General features: G+C 48.8%; 2 protein-coding genes and 1 pseudogene across 6 annotated transcripts in view; all 3 read right to left on the reverse strand.

Moving 5' to 3' along the window:
* LOC113886665 (zinc finger protein 75D-like) overlaps positions 1 to 9,850 on the reverse strand; it is a 40,947-nt gene extending 31,097 nt beyond the window's left edge. For all 5 annotated transcript variants that reach the window (XR_003509525.1, XM_027532969.1, XM_027532973.1 and 2 more), the window contains exon 1: positions 9,264 to 9,850. Coding sequence is in view for 4 of the 5 variants with exons in the window: in XM_027532969.1 (XP_027388770.1) it covers positions 9,264 to 9,285 (22 nt within the window). In the remaining variant the exon portion in view is untranslated. The remainder of the gene's footprint in view (positions 1 to 9,263) is intronic.
* Positions 1 to 15,598, reverse strand: part of LOC113886666 (zinc finger protein 75D-like) — a 107,834-nt gene that overhangs the window by 30,929 nt on the left and 61,307 nt on the right. The window lies entirely within an intron of this gene.
* Positions 9,585 to 9,863, reverse strand: LOC113886667 (annotated as a pseudogene).

Consider the following 15,598-nt stretch of genomic DNA (forward strand, 5'->3'; position numbering starts at 1 on the left):
ACGTCCTTTTTCAGTTCATTTAAAATACAGTTTACTTATGTCAACCTCTCGACTCTCAAGATATCAGGGAGTAGTGCTTTTCAAATTCTAATGTGCACTGGAATCACCAGTTATTATGAAAGTGTAAGTCCTAATTCAATAGGCCTGTGGTGGAGGCCTCAGAGTGACAAGTTCCCAGGTGATACTGATGCTGCTGGTCCCTGGACCACACTTTGACTAGCAGGCAAGCGTCCACTACAGAAGTGGCTCAAGGGCGCTCACTGCTGGTGTGGAGGCCAGAGGCAGGACTCTAGTCACCAGCCCCTCCCCAGCTTCAGCAAGAGCAGCTTGTCTTTTGATGTCCTGAGACTGAGCAGCTGTTCTGACCAGCTCTGAATCGAGCTGATCACTAAAAAGATGGGGTCTTGTGTACAGACCACTTCCACGAGTCAGTCACCGTGCTCACTGTTCAGTGATTGATGTGTACTGGTTCACATGTTCCTCAGAGAACCATGGAATTACTCACCATCTCGCAGATGAAGTGAACGACAGAGAATCTGAATGTGCTCAGTCGCTCAGTCCTGTCTTACCCTTTATGACCCCCCATGGACCATAGCCCGCCAGGCTCCTCTGTCCTTGAAATTCTCCAGGCAAGAATGCTGGAGTGGGTAGCCATTCCCTTCTCCAGGGGATTTTCCTGACCCAGGGATCGAACCCGCCTCTCAAGCGGGTTTCAAGCAGATTCTTTACCACTCAGCCACCAGGGAAGCCCAGAGAGTCTGAAGGACCTGGCCAAAGTGACTCCGCTCAAGAGTCTGGGTTCGAACCCAGCTAGTTTCCCCTCCCAAGTCTGCTCCAAGCACCACGTGCCTGGTGTATAAGAGGTAATGACAATTTCCAGTACTGCTGGTGTTCTGAAAAGTCCCTGGTGACTTAAGGGGGTACCCTGCATCCCAGATGTACTTGCAAATCTTGTGGTGTGCATAGAAATCTGAAGCACATAGTCAGTTCATAGATTCTTATTTGCTCAAGATCTTGCACCTCCTATAACTTGAAAACCTGTATATCTCGTCCTCACGGTTTGTTCATTACAGAAAGCAAATTCTGCCAAAACTTGGTGAAGGCTCCATGCTCCAGTCCAAGGCTGGCCAGAGCTGATGGATCCCTTGAACTATATCAGAAAACCCTGTGGGTATTGTGTGACCAAGAACTTCATTGACAGAAACAGTCATGCATATACAGTCTGTTTTGTTTTTTAAATTGAAGTACAGCTGATATACAATATTATGTTAGTTTTAGGAGCACAGCAAAGTGATTCGGTTTTATATACGTATATTCTTTTTAAAATTTTTCTGAGTTATTAGAAAATAGTGAACATCGTTGCCTATGCTTTACAGTAAATCCTTGTTTATTTTATATATAGTAGTGTGTATACGGGAGAAGGCGATGGCATCCCACTCCAGTACTCTTGCCTGGAAAATCCCATGGACGGAGGAGCCTAGTAGGCTGCAGTCCATGGGGTCACGAAGAGTCGGACACGACTGAGCGACTTCGCTTTCACTTTTCACTTTCATGCATTGGAGGAGGAAATGGCAACCCACTCCAGTGTTCTTGCCTAGAGAATCCCAGGGACAGCGGGGCCTGGTGGGCTGCCATCTATGGGGTCGCACAGAGTCGGACACGACTGAAGTGACTTAGCAGCAGCAGCGGTGTGTATACGTTAATACCATACTCCTAATTTATCAAGGGTTTAATTTCCAAAATATACAAACAGATCAGGAAACTCAATATAAAAAAATGAAAAAAATGGGCAGAAAAGCTAAACAGACATTTCTAAAAAAAAGACATAGATGCTAAGGGGATGAGAAGAGAGGTCTTGGGGCACAGAAAGGGAGTGGGAGGAATGGTGCCAAGATGAGGTTGTAGAGCCTCTGCTTTAGCCATATAACTGGGATTCCCAGGGTGACAGAGACTGGCTTTCTGTTAAATTTGACCTTGCAGAAAGGGCGCCCGGCAAGGCAAGGTCAAACTGCAGTATTTCGCAGGTGGCATGTACATGGAGATTTGCCATCATCATGAAGTCATAGAAAATGAGAAAACAGAAACATAGAGAAAATAGTCTACTGGTCTCAAAACATCAAAGAGAACTGAGAAGTTGCTTCCCTGGGGCCTGCACTACTGTGCCTGTAGGCCAGGAAACGGGTGCAGGGAGGCACGGTGCCATGCCCACATGCCCAGAGCTGGTGATCTGTGGAGCTGGAACCCACCCGGCCTTTCATTCCTGGGCTGGGGCTCTGCCCTCTGTACTCCTGGGTGCAAAACCCTGTTGTAGAGAGAGGTAGGAAAAGCAGGATGGAGAACACTCCACGGGGTCTGGGTTAAGGATGTGCACAACATCTGAATAAAAAATGCTTTAAAAAGTGCTCCGATCTGCCGTGGTATTCACCTGGAAACAACTTTCGATAAGACTTTCCAAAAAAATTGCCTCGAGAACATCGATGGAATTACCTTCCAGTTGTATCTGGGGCATTCATTGGAATTCCTGCCACATGTGTCCTGACATTTCTTTTTAATCTGCACCATGTAAAAATGCAATCTTTGGCTGCCAGTCTCTGGGAACTGGGAAAGTCACCTATTGCCGGGGTCCAGCCCCGGCTGATCCAGGGTATTCGAAGGAGAGACGGCCTAGGCGACTATTTATAAGCTAATTAGAGATATAAAGAGTAATAGAATGAGCATAGCTCAGTCGGAAAATTCAGTGGAGAAAAGAGGCTGAGTAGCTTGGTTTACGCGGAAAATCAATATAACCGGTGACACCAGGTTAGCTCTGACCACGGAGGCCGCAGGCGCTCTCTCGAATAGCGGAAGGTGCCCCACCTTAGACACCTTCTCGAGTGGGTCTTAGAAGCCCAGGCAAATAAATGGTCGCAGAGGATATCCGCGCTCCAGATCGAGACTTCAGCCAGAAGTTAAAGGGAAGAATGACATGGGGAGACCAAGCGTTGGTGAGCAAGGCCCATAGCTTTATTTTCAACAGGGGTTTTTATACCCTAAGTTACACATAGAGGATAATAGGGGATGCAAAGTCAGCAGTTTTTGATCCTTATCAAAAACCAGGGTTTCTTTCCTGCAAATGTATCGTATACAAATGGTTTAGGTGATTTACATCATCTTCTGGCCAGAAGGCCTATTAACATTTTATGACTCTTGACAAGGACTTATCAACAAAGACTTATTTTCTCTAAGAGTAATTATTTTAAGGTTTGGCACCATCTTCCGAAGATAAAATTGCATTCCTATAGGGCGAATGTGTAATCGGTTTACAACAAAGGAAAGAATTTATTACTTTAAGGGTCTAAAGTTACTAACACCAAGGCCACTACATATTTTTTCTACATACCAACTATTAATTAATACATATCCAAGGATACAATTCAGGGGATGTGAAAACTTGGCAGCAGGCATTGACTCATCAATGAAATCTTTTACTAGTTTTATTCTGACAGTTTCTAACTCTCTGAGAGGCTCTAAGCTATTTGAATATCTTAAGCTTCCCGTGCCTCTCAAGGCTGGGAGACTGTAAACAATCCTTTGCATAGCTGTAGGAGTCCGGGTAAACTTGTCAGGCGAGTTAGAGAGCCATCTGAGGGGTTTGGATTTAAACACTCCTAATTGCCCAGGAATTTTATTAATTGGAGCTGTAAGTTAACTCTTTGACAGAGAGAGCGAGATGGTGGTGGGGGACAGCCCCCCAGTAAAGTCAGAGGTGAGAGCACAAAGCAATAAAGTAGGCAGACTCTGGTTTTTTGGGGGTAGATGCTCAAGAATATCCGGGGGGACTCCTGAGGCTCGATCCCGCCTTTGCGTATACCGAGCCTCCTTCCTCATGACCTTTGTCACGAGTGGAATGCCTCACCGGCTCCCGGGAACCTATGGCTCTGCTGGTCCGGGTGGCCAGGCTGCTCTGAGTTAACCTTGGACCTGGAGCTGGCCATAGCAATGACACCCCAGATTACTTCCTGGGTACACGAGGGGTCGCATTCCTCCTGACTGAACCCTCCCATGAGCCCTGCACCTATTATGCTCTCACATGGTCTGTGTGGGCTCCTCTGTCTGGTCCATGGGTTCAGTGCTCAGGGCCTACTTTGGGGTCGGGCATGGAGAGGAGCCCAGGAAATATGTCTTGCCAAATGAGCGGCTCAGGGTCTCTGAAGAATCACCTTCCCTGAGGCCCTCTGGGTGCCACTGTGACCCCATTATCAGGGTGAATGTTAATGAGCTACAGGGGATGTGTGGCATAAATTGGGGTGTGGGAGGCAGGGGAAGGAGGGATTCCTGAGAAGACCTCGGATTTCTGGGTAAGGGATGTTGTGGGTGGATGAGCATGGCGGTTGCTGCAGATGGACCCTGTGGTGGCCACAGAGAGGGAGGGCTGTCATGGCAGCCACTGAGGGAAGCCTCGAGAAAGGCTTGGTGACCAGGCAAGGGAGAAGCTGGCCTGAGGTAGCCTTGGGGACTGCTCTGCAGAAGAGGCAGAGGCTCCCAGGTTCAGTCTGGTTCCCAGTGCTGAGGTGGAACACAGCCTCAAGATAATCAGGGGCTTCTGCCACTGTCAGTGGGGCAGTGGGGAGTGAGATTGTCTCTGAGTGCGCAGGGTTGGGGGGGATACCCAGTGCCTTGGTGGGGAGCTGTGGCCCATGGAGGCCTACTGTTTGTGGAGGTTGGGAAAGTCGGTCATAGGCCCCAGGAGGCGCTCTGGCCAGAAGGGAAGCCCCACCATGCTGGCTTTCATGGGTAGGCACTGTCTGGGCATCTTCCTCCTGCCTGGTTGGGTGTGGGGGGCAGCAGAAGGGCTGGAATGGGCCTCCCTGGAGGGGCTGGGCAAGTGGGTGCAGGGAGCTGAGAGCTGGACGGGGTGCAGGGTGCAGGCTCAGAAGCAGCCTCAGGCCCAGGAAAATCATGGGTGCCAAGAAGGAGACCCAGAGGCAGCGAGAACACTGGACCAGAAGCCACAGGCTGTGCCTGGGCCCAGATGCTGAGTCAGCCCTTAGCTCAGGGTGGTGGAAGTGAAGGAGCAGAGCAGGAGGTGGCAGGAAGACACAGCAGGAGAGGTCTGGCTGAGACCAGAGGCTGAGGCTAAGGAGGGAGAGCAGACAATCATCTCTTGGGGCGGCCGAGGGTGCCCAGATAAGGGCTGGGGAGGCTGTGTGCTCTTCCTCCCTGCCTGGGTAGGTGAATGCAGGTGTGGAGGTAGGGTCTGAGCTGGATCCTGGTCTAAGGGTGGGCAGAGTCAGGAGGCAGACAGGGAGGATGGGGAGCAGAGAATGAGTCCCTCCAGTGGGGTGACAGGACCCTCAGGGAATGTCAGGGCCAGGCCTTAAGATCTGCCAGTAGCTCAGAGCCTTGGTCCTGTCGTGGGACTCTGCTTAAGCACAGGTCTTAGCCACCCCACGACCTGACGTTTCTGTTTCTGTGCGCAGAAGAGGGCCCTACCTTCCTTCCTCTGAGGTGGGTGCTGTGCTTCTCTGCAGGCCTCCCTCCCACAGCCTCTGACCACCACCCCCGCTCCCTCTGCAGCAGTCTCGGAGTCCCCACCCCGGGCCCTGTGATGGGACAGCTTGAGTCTAAGGTGGAGGGAAGGGAAGCTGGTCTCTGGTCCCCAACGTTGATCTTCTTCAAACCTGGGCACCAACCTGGCTGCCAGGGAAGCGATGGGTCCCTGCCACCTGCTGCTGCAGAGGGGCCTCCGGGTGACACAAAATGATCTGCAGACGGTCCATTTCACCTCACCTACCCCAGCCCATCCTTGGGGTTCAACTGAATTAAGTGCTTTCTAACACCAGGCTTTAAAATAAAGAAAACACTTAGCTGTCTGGTTATTCAAATAGTTTGTGAATGGGACAAACTGGGACACTCGCTACATCTTAGGCCAGGCCTGTGCTGCTGACTTCTCATCATGGGAGCAGCGCTCCAAGTCAAGTCCTGTCTCAGAGCATCTTCTGAACAGGCCACCATCCCTGCCATGACCCTACCCACTTATAGCCCTCAGGATGCTCCCCTACCCCAGCTTCTGGCCACCAGAGTAGGGTGAGCTCACCCCTAGCCCCTCTCCTCCAAGGGGGCACCACACCAGAAACAAGAGGCCTCCAGTTTTCATTTTATTCAATTCAAAGAATATTTTTTATTAACTTAGACAGACACAAGATGTGACAACACTGGAAACAAGAACATTTCTCTGACCAGACTGCGCTGACTGGTGCAGAGTTCATCACACACAGAAAAGGAACAGTGGTCTTATTCAAGTCAGTGATTGTGTGTAAGCTCCACTGCCTGAAAACCAGACTGCAAATAAAGTGCAAAGAGAGCAGCAGGGGCCCAGTCGGGAGATGAGGAAGAGACGGGAGAGCAGAAGCAGCGAACGACTCGAGATCAAAACGGTAAGAAGAGCAGTGGCAGGAACACGTGCTGAGGACGTATCCCCGCCCCTCCCACGGCCAACATCTTTGGGGGCGGACAGCCCCAGCCAGAGCCCCACAAGGAGTGGGGATTCTCTGCAGGTGACGAGGGGTCTCTGAGCCCGGGGCCCCTGAATCTCCAACATACTTTATCCACTTTGGGAAGCAGCCTCCCAGGGCCCAGGCAGCTCCAACAGAGCCACGAGCCCGGGAAGGACAGGGAGCCCGTCCTGCACTGCACACCAGCTAAACAGCTCTGCACCCTCTGCAGCGCATAGTCACTCGTGTGTACACAAGCAATCACACACTTGTGCACAGACACACACCCATTCACAAATGCACACTGACACGTGTATTCACACACACACACTCACATCCGCACATTCACACACAAACATCTGTGCATTCATGCATCTGTACTCATACCCACACACTCATCCACACACCCCCTCACACACTCACACACTCAAGCCCTCATGCATGTGCATACATACTCGCACATACATGCCCACACACACCCCACACTCACACATGCACTCAACATGTGCGCTCACACACCCATTCACACACAGGCACACACATATTAAGTAAAGACACTCCCTAGTGCCCTCCCCAGGTCCTCTCAGGCTGGCCCAGGAAGGGGCTGCAGCTGGGGATCCAGTCACCCAGAGGGTGAGATCCAAACTTGAAAAGGGCACATTTACGCATCAGCCCCAAGGAGGCCCCTGGTCCTCCGCTCCTCTCCTCCCCTGCAGCCCAAGTCACAGTCTCTCAGAACTCCAGGGATGCAGTCCAAAGGCTGGCAGTCTCCCGGAAGTGGTCCTGGAGGGACACAGTTGGGGTGGAGAAGGGGCCACCAGGACCAGGGGTTTCCAGGCAACTTGGCACAAGGGAGGAAGCCATCAGCGCCCTTCCATCTCTGGGAATCTGCGGGGGGCATGTGGTAGCCTGGGTGCAGCCTCAGGCCTCGGGGTGAGGCAGGCAGAGCTCTTCAGCCGGGCCCTGGGCGGCTGAGAAGGGTACATGGTGTGAGGCTCAGCCCCTCTGTCCCAGGGGCAACCAGGCTGCTGTGGTTCTTAGTCCCAGGAACTGAGGACCAGGACCGCAAGCAATCAGTGAGGGGGCAGATGTGGATGTGGGATGGGGGTGAGGGCCAGGGCCTCTCCCGGCTCCCCTCAGTGCCGCTCCTGGTGCACCAGTCAGCAGCACAGCCAGGACCGCTGCAGGCCCATCCAGAGCAGATGCTCCTGTGTGATCCTAGCAGGAGGGGCAGCCTGGAGACAGAGACATGGGGTCATGCGTGGGTCTCAGCTCCACCCCACCCACTTGTATCCCTTGCCTCCTATTACACTCGGCCCCAGGAGCCAGCCGACACCCCCACCCATACTGAGAGACCTGTGCCACTCAACACCAAGGAACCTCTGGTTAAGCCTTGCATGGGGCTTGGGTTGGGGTGGGGAGGCCTGACTGTGTGTGAATACCTTGCTCCCCAGGGGTTCTGGGACTCATCGCTCCTGTGACCATCTCAGCTTAGACTGTCCCCTGGTTCTTCCCTGTGACTTGCCATACACCCCACCTTCCCTGCCACGGGCCTTTCTCTCTAGGTCCCTTGGGAGCCTGTGCTCCCTTCCCCCATCCCACTGTGCCAGGTCTCCCAGAGACTGGGGGGCAGGTGGGGAATTCAGGCCCGGAGGCAGGTTCAGCTCCCCCACTTCTGATCTATGTGACAAGGGCAAATGTCTCCCTTCCCAGAGCCCAGCAGATGGGGAGAACAGAGCTCCACCAGAGTGTCTCTAGCTCCATCCTTCCTCCCTCATGCCAGTACTGGATCACCAGGCCACCCCTCCCCTTGGGCTCTCCACCTGGAAGGCCCTGCCTCTCCTCGAGGGGTCAGGCCCTTCTCTCGTGCGCTCCCCAGGCAACTCTAGGGTCAGGGGTGCCCCAGGCAGGGATTTGATTCTCTTGACCACAGAGGGGGCAGTTCACCTTCTATAACACCAGTTCTTGCAAGAAAAACATGGGGACTTGAGAGTTTCCTCCTCACCCAAAGACGTCCCTGTCTCCCCAACTGTCGCCTACCCTACAAGCCTCTTCTCCATCTGCTCTCCCATCCCAGCCTGACAGCTGCCCTCCACTCAAGGAGACCCCCACTTTCCCAAATCCTTTGGGACACAGGGGCTGCTGGAGGCTGTCCAGGACTGGGGCAGCGCATTCTGTGGCACCAGGAGGGCACTGATAGGAGGTGGAGGGAGCGTGGCTGAGATGGGGCAGGGCTGGGAGGAACACGTATTTCCCTCTTCCCTGTCCCCTGATGCAAAGCTTTGGAGGGTGGAGAGGAGCAAGAGAGACAGCAGGAGCAGGCAGAGAGCAGTCCCAGAGACCTGCCAGGAGGAAGTCTTGTGAAGGGCTGAGAAAGAGACAGACCTGGGCTTGGGCCAAGAACACAACCATCCGTCCAGGCTGCCTCTCGAGGGGTGGAGGACAAGGGGGCCAGCATCCGCTCTCTTCCAGGGCTTTCTGGGCCTCTCCTGGGCCATTTCCCTCTATTCCCCTGTGTTCAGGTGACACTACCGGGGCCGTGGGCCAAGGTGATGGGCTGACCCTCGGAGATGCCCAGGCAGCTGCCCCTCATCCCCATCTTGGATATATGACAAGGGAGTCCAGAGGGCCTGCATGCACCCTGCCTTGCCTGCTCTCGGCCAGGCAGCTTTCCAGGCTGGTTTCCTCAGGTCCCTTCCTCGTCTCCCCAAGCCACCCGGCAGCCTGGACATCTAGATGTCATGGCCACCACCTCCCTCCAGCCCGCAAGGCCAACCTCTGGCCTCCTACCTTTTCGGTCGGGGTCAGTCATTCATGTTCCTACTGAAGAATTTCTTCCTTCTGCTCCCCGCTTCGGCCAAAGTGAGGCAACAGGTCGGCTGCACTCAGATAATTTTCTCGAGTTCGATGCAAAGGGCCCGTTTTGAGAGTTTCAGTGCAGTTCGTCACCGGCCGCGAAGTGGCTGGCCAGAGCCGGGGCTCGGTGGTTGCGTCCTCCGCGGAGGTCTAGGGCCCGGAGGCCTGATCCGCTCCTTCCTCGTCCCCCGGAGCGTCCCGGCGGCCCCCGGCCCAGTGATCCTTCATGCTGATGCCCCTGCCGTCGCGGCCGGGCGAAGGTGGTAGCGGGCGTTCACTCGATCCTCACCTGCAGGCGCACGTTGAGCATCACCGAGGCCACGATGTAGAAATAGGGGAAGTTCCTGCGCAGACGCCAGGCCAGGTCGAAGAAGGCGATCAACGTGCGCGTGAGCCCCTTTCAGAAGGCACCGTAGGAGCCGCGGATCGCGGCTGAGCGCGCCAGCCGCACTGCCACGCCCGACAGGGCCGCTGCTGCCACCGCCGCAGACAGAGCCCCCGACGCCGCCATGGGCCCGGGCCGGCGCGGGCCCCGCGGACCGACCGCAGCACGAGCTGGCGGACAGGTGGACGCGAGGCCTGGAGCCGCTGGCCAACAGCAGTCGCGTCCCACTCCGCCCTGTTCCGCCGCGCCCCGCCTTCAGTCTCCCCTCAGGGGCTGGGCTCTCGATGACTCCTCCGCCACAGCCAAGGCCCCACCTGAGCTGCCTAGGGACAGCTCCGCCCCCTCGCCTGCACGCACATTGGCGACCGCCTGCGCAGCTCCGCCCCTAGCATGGCCCTGCCCCTTGTCGGGTACCACAGAGCTGCTGCGAACGACTCAGCCCCACCCCCGGTACCTGCCCCTCCGAGAAGCCCCGCCTCCTCCCAGACTCCTAAGAGAGCCGGAGGGCCTGAAAGCTTTTTTTGTCAAGTGCTGCGCTCCTGGGATCCTTTTGCAGAATGCGCTATTCTGCAAGGAAGGCCCACCCGGAGCTCTTTACCCGTTTACACCATCCCCTTTCCCTCACTGTCTCCGCAGAAAATCTGGCCAGCTAGCCACTGTACTTTTAATTCATGTTTTTTCTGGTAACTCTGCACTGTGGAATTTCACCAAACCTACATGCTCATTTTCCCCCCGTTCATGTGTATTTCGTGAATGCTCCTTTACCCCCATTGTCCTTACCTTTCATCCCATGGTGATTTCTATGCACTCCTCTTAGTCTGTCTTTGCCCTGGATGCTGCGCAAGGTCTTCTCAGCTATACATTTGCCCTCATTCATTGCTGTTTATCTGCTCTTGGGTTTTAAAGCCCTTTCGTGGTTTCACCTAATGTTTATCTAAACCAAATCCAATTCAAAGTCCATGACATTTTCAGAATTATTGAAATGTGCTTGCTTCATTGTAGTCAGGACTTTTAAAAAACCGTCTGCAAAAGTTGATTCATGAAGATTTCATCCCAGTTTTCACAAGGAGGGCTGGCCTAAGTTAATACCTTACTAATTCCTCTCAGAATGCCTGTTCAGTCATACTGAATATCTCTGTGACATCTGTATAAATGTTTAAGAAATCCAGCAGATTCATATACACTGATTGAGCAGTTGTCCTGGAGAAGAGAGAGTTTGAGAGGCACTAGGTTATTGGATCACAACAATATAACCATGCATGAATACGAATGCATAAAAAAAATCAGGGTAGATAAATGTCACATTATTGAACATCATTTACTCTGGTTAAGGAAGTAGGAAGAAAGACATACCTTTTGTTTTTCGTGTATATGTATGTATATCCATTTGTGTATCTGTAACTATTACTTGTATAATACAACAAAAATATTTGAAACAGAAGGGGCCACATGAATATAGACTTAAGCTACATAGAAACCTTTTTTTTTTTTTTTCCTAGACTGGATCCTGCCTCATTCATGTGCAGAGCCTGTTCCCTCCAATCATTTCTGAAACCTCTTCTTGGCCACATCTCATTTATCTTTAGCATTTTATTTTGAAATAATTATAGACTCAGGGAAGTTGCACAAATAGCACAAAAAAGACCTTGTGCCTTTTACCCACGTACCCCAATGGTGACATGTTCTGTAGATGCAGTATAATATTAAAACTAGGAAACTGACACTGGTATATTACTCTTGACTAGACTACAGGCCCAATTCGGGTTTCTCCATTTTTCTAACCTGCATTAATTTGTGTGTATGTGTGCCTGTATCGCTCTAGCAATTTTATCCCATGTCAGGATTCATGCAACCACCACTATGATCAAGATACAAAAATATTCCAACACCACAAAAGAACTGATTTGAGCCACCTCTTTGTACTTACTCAGCAACCCTATACATATTTTGTTAGAGTTTCATCTATTTCATTTCCTTTAGAATGGCTGTAAATGGTACTGTGTGCTTAATTTTGGTTTCCACATGTTCACTTTTCATATACAGAATGCAATTATTTTTAAAATTTATTTATTTGGCTGCACCAAGGTCTTAGTTGTGGCACACAGGATCTTCCGTCTTCGTTGTGGCATGTGGGATCTAATTCCCTACCCAGGGATAGAACCTGAGTCCCCCTGCGCTGGGAGATCAGGGTCTTAGCTACTGAACCACCAGGGAAGTCCCTGCAATTGAATTTTTAATGAAACTTTTTATTTAGAGGTAACTGTAGATTTACATACAGTTGCAAGAAAAAAATAGATCCCGCGTACATTTTACCCAATTTTCCACAGTTTTCCACATCTTTCAAAACTGCAGTATGGTGCAATATCAAAATCAGGACATTGACACAATCTACCGATCTTGTTCAGATTTCCCCAATTTACTTTTTCGTTTGTGTGTGTGTGTTTGTGAATTGTTCTATGCAGTTTTATCACATATGTGCATTCATGCATCCACCATCACAGTCAAGATACAGAACAGTTTCATAACTATAAGGATCCCTCATGTTGCCCTTTTTTTTGACCACACCCACTTCTCTCCTGTTCGCCTTCCTTAATGCTTCACAACCACTAATCTGCTGTCTATTTCTATAATTTAGTCTTTTTGAGAATGTTGCAAAAATGGAATCTTATAGGATGTAACTTTTGGGGATTGGGTTTTTTTTTTTTTTTTCTTTTACTTTGGAGATTGGCTTTTTCACTCAGTCTGGGATTTTTTTTTCTCATTCTTCTTTGGAGAGTCATCCAAGTTGCTGGAAATGTCAAGTGTCAATAGTTCACTGCTTTTATTGCTAAGTTAGTATTCCTTCGCATGGTTGCACCAGAATTTGTATACCTCCTACCCAAGAAGGACACCAGGGCTTCCAGTTTGGAACTATTAGGGATAAAGCTGCTGTGAATATTTGTTCACTGATTATTGTGTGAACAAAATTTTCTCTTTATCTGGGATAAATGCCCAAGAGTACAATTTCTAAGCTGTATGGTAAGTGCCTGTTTAGTTTCATAAGACTCAGTTAAAATTTCCAATGTGGCTGTAACATTTTACACTCTGGGTCAGCAATTTCTGAATATATTGTTTCTCTACATCCTTGTCAGCCTTTGATGTTATCACTATTTTTAAAAATTTTAGCCCTTATGATAGGTGTATTGTGATATCTTATTGTGGTTTTAATTTATATTGGGGTTAGCCTAAAAGTTAATTGAAACTTTTTGGCTAACCCAATATTTCCCTTATGGCTAATAATGGCGAAAATCTGTTTATGTGCTTATTTTCTATCTGTATATTGTCTGTGCATGCACGCTAAGTCGCTTCAGTTGTGTCTGACTCTTCACGACCCTATGGACTGTAGCCTGCCAGGCTCCTCTGTCCATGGGATTCTCCTGGCAAGAATACTGGAGTGGGTTGCCATGCCCTCCTCCAGGGAATCCATGGATCAAACCCACATCTCTTATGTCTCCTGCATTGGCAAGTGGGTTCTTTAAAACTAGCGCCACCTGGGAAACCCCATATATCCTCCTTAGCTAAATGTCTTGTCATGTTCTAATTGAACTGCTTGTTTTTATTATTAAGTTTCGTGAGTTCTATATAATATATTCTAGATATGACTCTTTTGTTGGATAGATGGTTTGCAAATATTTTTCCACCCAATCTGTAGCTTGTATTTTCATTCTGTTAACAAGGGCTTTCTCACAGCACAATTTTTGATTTGATGAGGTCCAATTTATTTATGGATCATGGCTCTGGTATTATATGTCAGAACTTTTTACCAGGCCTTAGGTCTCAAAGATATTCTCCTATGTTTTCTTTTAAATTTTTTAAAGTTTTATTTCACATTTAAGTCTGTAGTCCATTTTGAGTCCATATTTATGTAGGGTTTGGAGGTTTAAATCCAGGTTCAATTTTTGACTAAAAATGCCCAATTGCTAGAGCACAGTTTGTTTAAAAAAGCTATCCCTCCTCCCTTGAATTTTTTTTCTTTCATCTTTGTCAAAAACCAGTGGAGCATATTTCTGTGGGTCTATTTTGATGTTCTCTCTTCTGTTGCTTTGGTCTATGTGTCTATCCATCCTCTCTCCAATATCACACTATTTTGATTACTGTAGCTATAGAGTATATGTTACTATTGGTTAGAGTGATTCCTCACACTTTATTTTTCTTCTTCAACATTTATTTAGCTATTCTAGGGCTGGTGTTCATCTGTACAAATTTTAGGATAAACTTGTCTATGGGTACAAAATGCTTGCTAGCAAGTGTTAAACTTACAGATCAGTTTGGGTGAGAATGGACATCATTTATATGTTTAATATTTCAGTCCATGAACACAGTTGTTATTGTTGCTGTTCAGTCGCTAAGTCATGTCCAGCTCTTTGCAACTCCATGAACTGCAGCAGGCCAAGTTCCCTGTCCTTCACCATCTCCCAGAGTTTTCTCAAACTCAAGTCCATTGCATCGGTGATGCCATCCAACCATCTCATCCTCTGTCATCCCCTTCTCCTCCTGCCTTAAATCTTTTCAAGTAACAGGGTCTTTTCCAAATAAGTCAGCTCTTCGCATCAGGTAGCCAAAGTATTGGAGCTTCAGCTTCAGCATCAGTCCTTCCAATGAGTATTCAGGATTGATTTCCTTTAGGATTGACTTGTTTGATATCCTTGCAGTCCAAGGGACTTTCAAGAGTCTTCTCCAGAATCATACTTCGAAAGCATCAGTTCTTTGGCTCTCAGCCTTTTTTATGGTCCAACTCTCACATCTGTACATGACTACTGAAAAACCACAGCGTTGACTATATGGACCTCTATCGGCAAAGCAATGTCTCTGCTTTTTAGTATGTTGTTTAGGTTTGTCAATAGCTTTTCTTCCAAGGAGCAAGCATCTTTTAATTTTGTGTCTGCAGTCACTGTTTGCAGTGATTTTGGAACCCAAGAAAATAAAATCTGTCACTGTCGCAATTTTTTCCCCATCTATTTGCCATGAAGTGATGGGACCAGATGCCATGATCTTGGTTTTTTGAATGTTGAGTTTTAAGCCAGCTTTTTCACTCTCCTCTTTGACCTTCACCAAGAGGCTCTTTAGTTCCTCATTGCTTTCTGCCATTAGGGTGGTGTCATCTGCATATCTGAGGTTGTTAATATTTCTTCTGGCAATCTTGATTCCAGCTTATGACTCATTTGGCATTTCCCATGAGTATATCTCTTTATTTATTTATTTAGATCCTTGATTTCTTTCACCAAAATTGGTATGATTTTCTGCATTCAGATCCTGTACATGTTTAATAAATTTCCCCAAAATTTGTGTAATTTTCTGCATTCAGATCCTGTACATGTTTAATAAATATGTTCTTAGGTATTCATTTTCTTTGAAGCAATTATAAATTATATATATATATATATATTAGTTTACATTTTTACATGCTTATTGTTACCATATAGAAATTATGGAGAATTAATTAGAAGTGTGGTTTTTTCCAACACATTTGGAGACTTTCTTGCTATCCTTCTGTTATTAATTTCTAGTTTGATCCCATTGTGGTCAGAAATTAAACTCTGTATACTTTCAATGCTTTTAAATACTTAAAGATTTGTTTTAAGACTTTAAGAAAAGCATTCTTCTGGAGTGTTTCCAGAGGAAGGCAATGTGGGTGATAAAAGAGCTGGATCCATGTCTTGTGATGAATGGATGAAAGAAACATTTGTGGTTTAGAGCAGCAGAGAATTGGTTGCCAACAGACCTTTTTGGCACCAAGGACTGATTCTGTGGAAGACAATGTTTCCATGGAACAGTGTTGGGGGGTGGTTTCAGGATGATTCAAATGCATTGCATTTATTGTGCACTTTATTCCTATTATTGTCAC

Source organism: Bos indicus x Bos taurus, chromosome X (genome assembly GCF_003369695.1).
Source record: "Bos indicus x Bos taurus breed Angus x Brahman F1 hybrid chromosome X, Bos_hybrid_MaternalHap_v2.0, whole genome shotgun sequence".
Classification (NCBI taxonomy): Eukaryota; Metazoa; Chordata; class Mammalia; order Artiodactyla; family Bovidae; genus Bos; species Bos indicus x Bos taurus.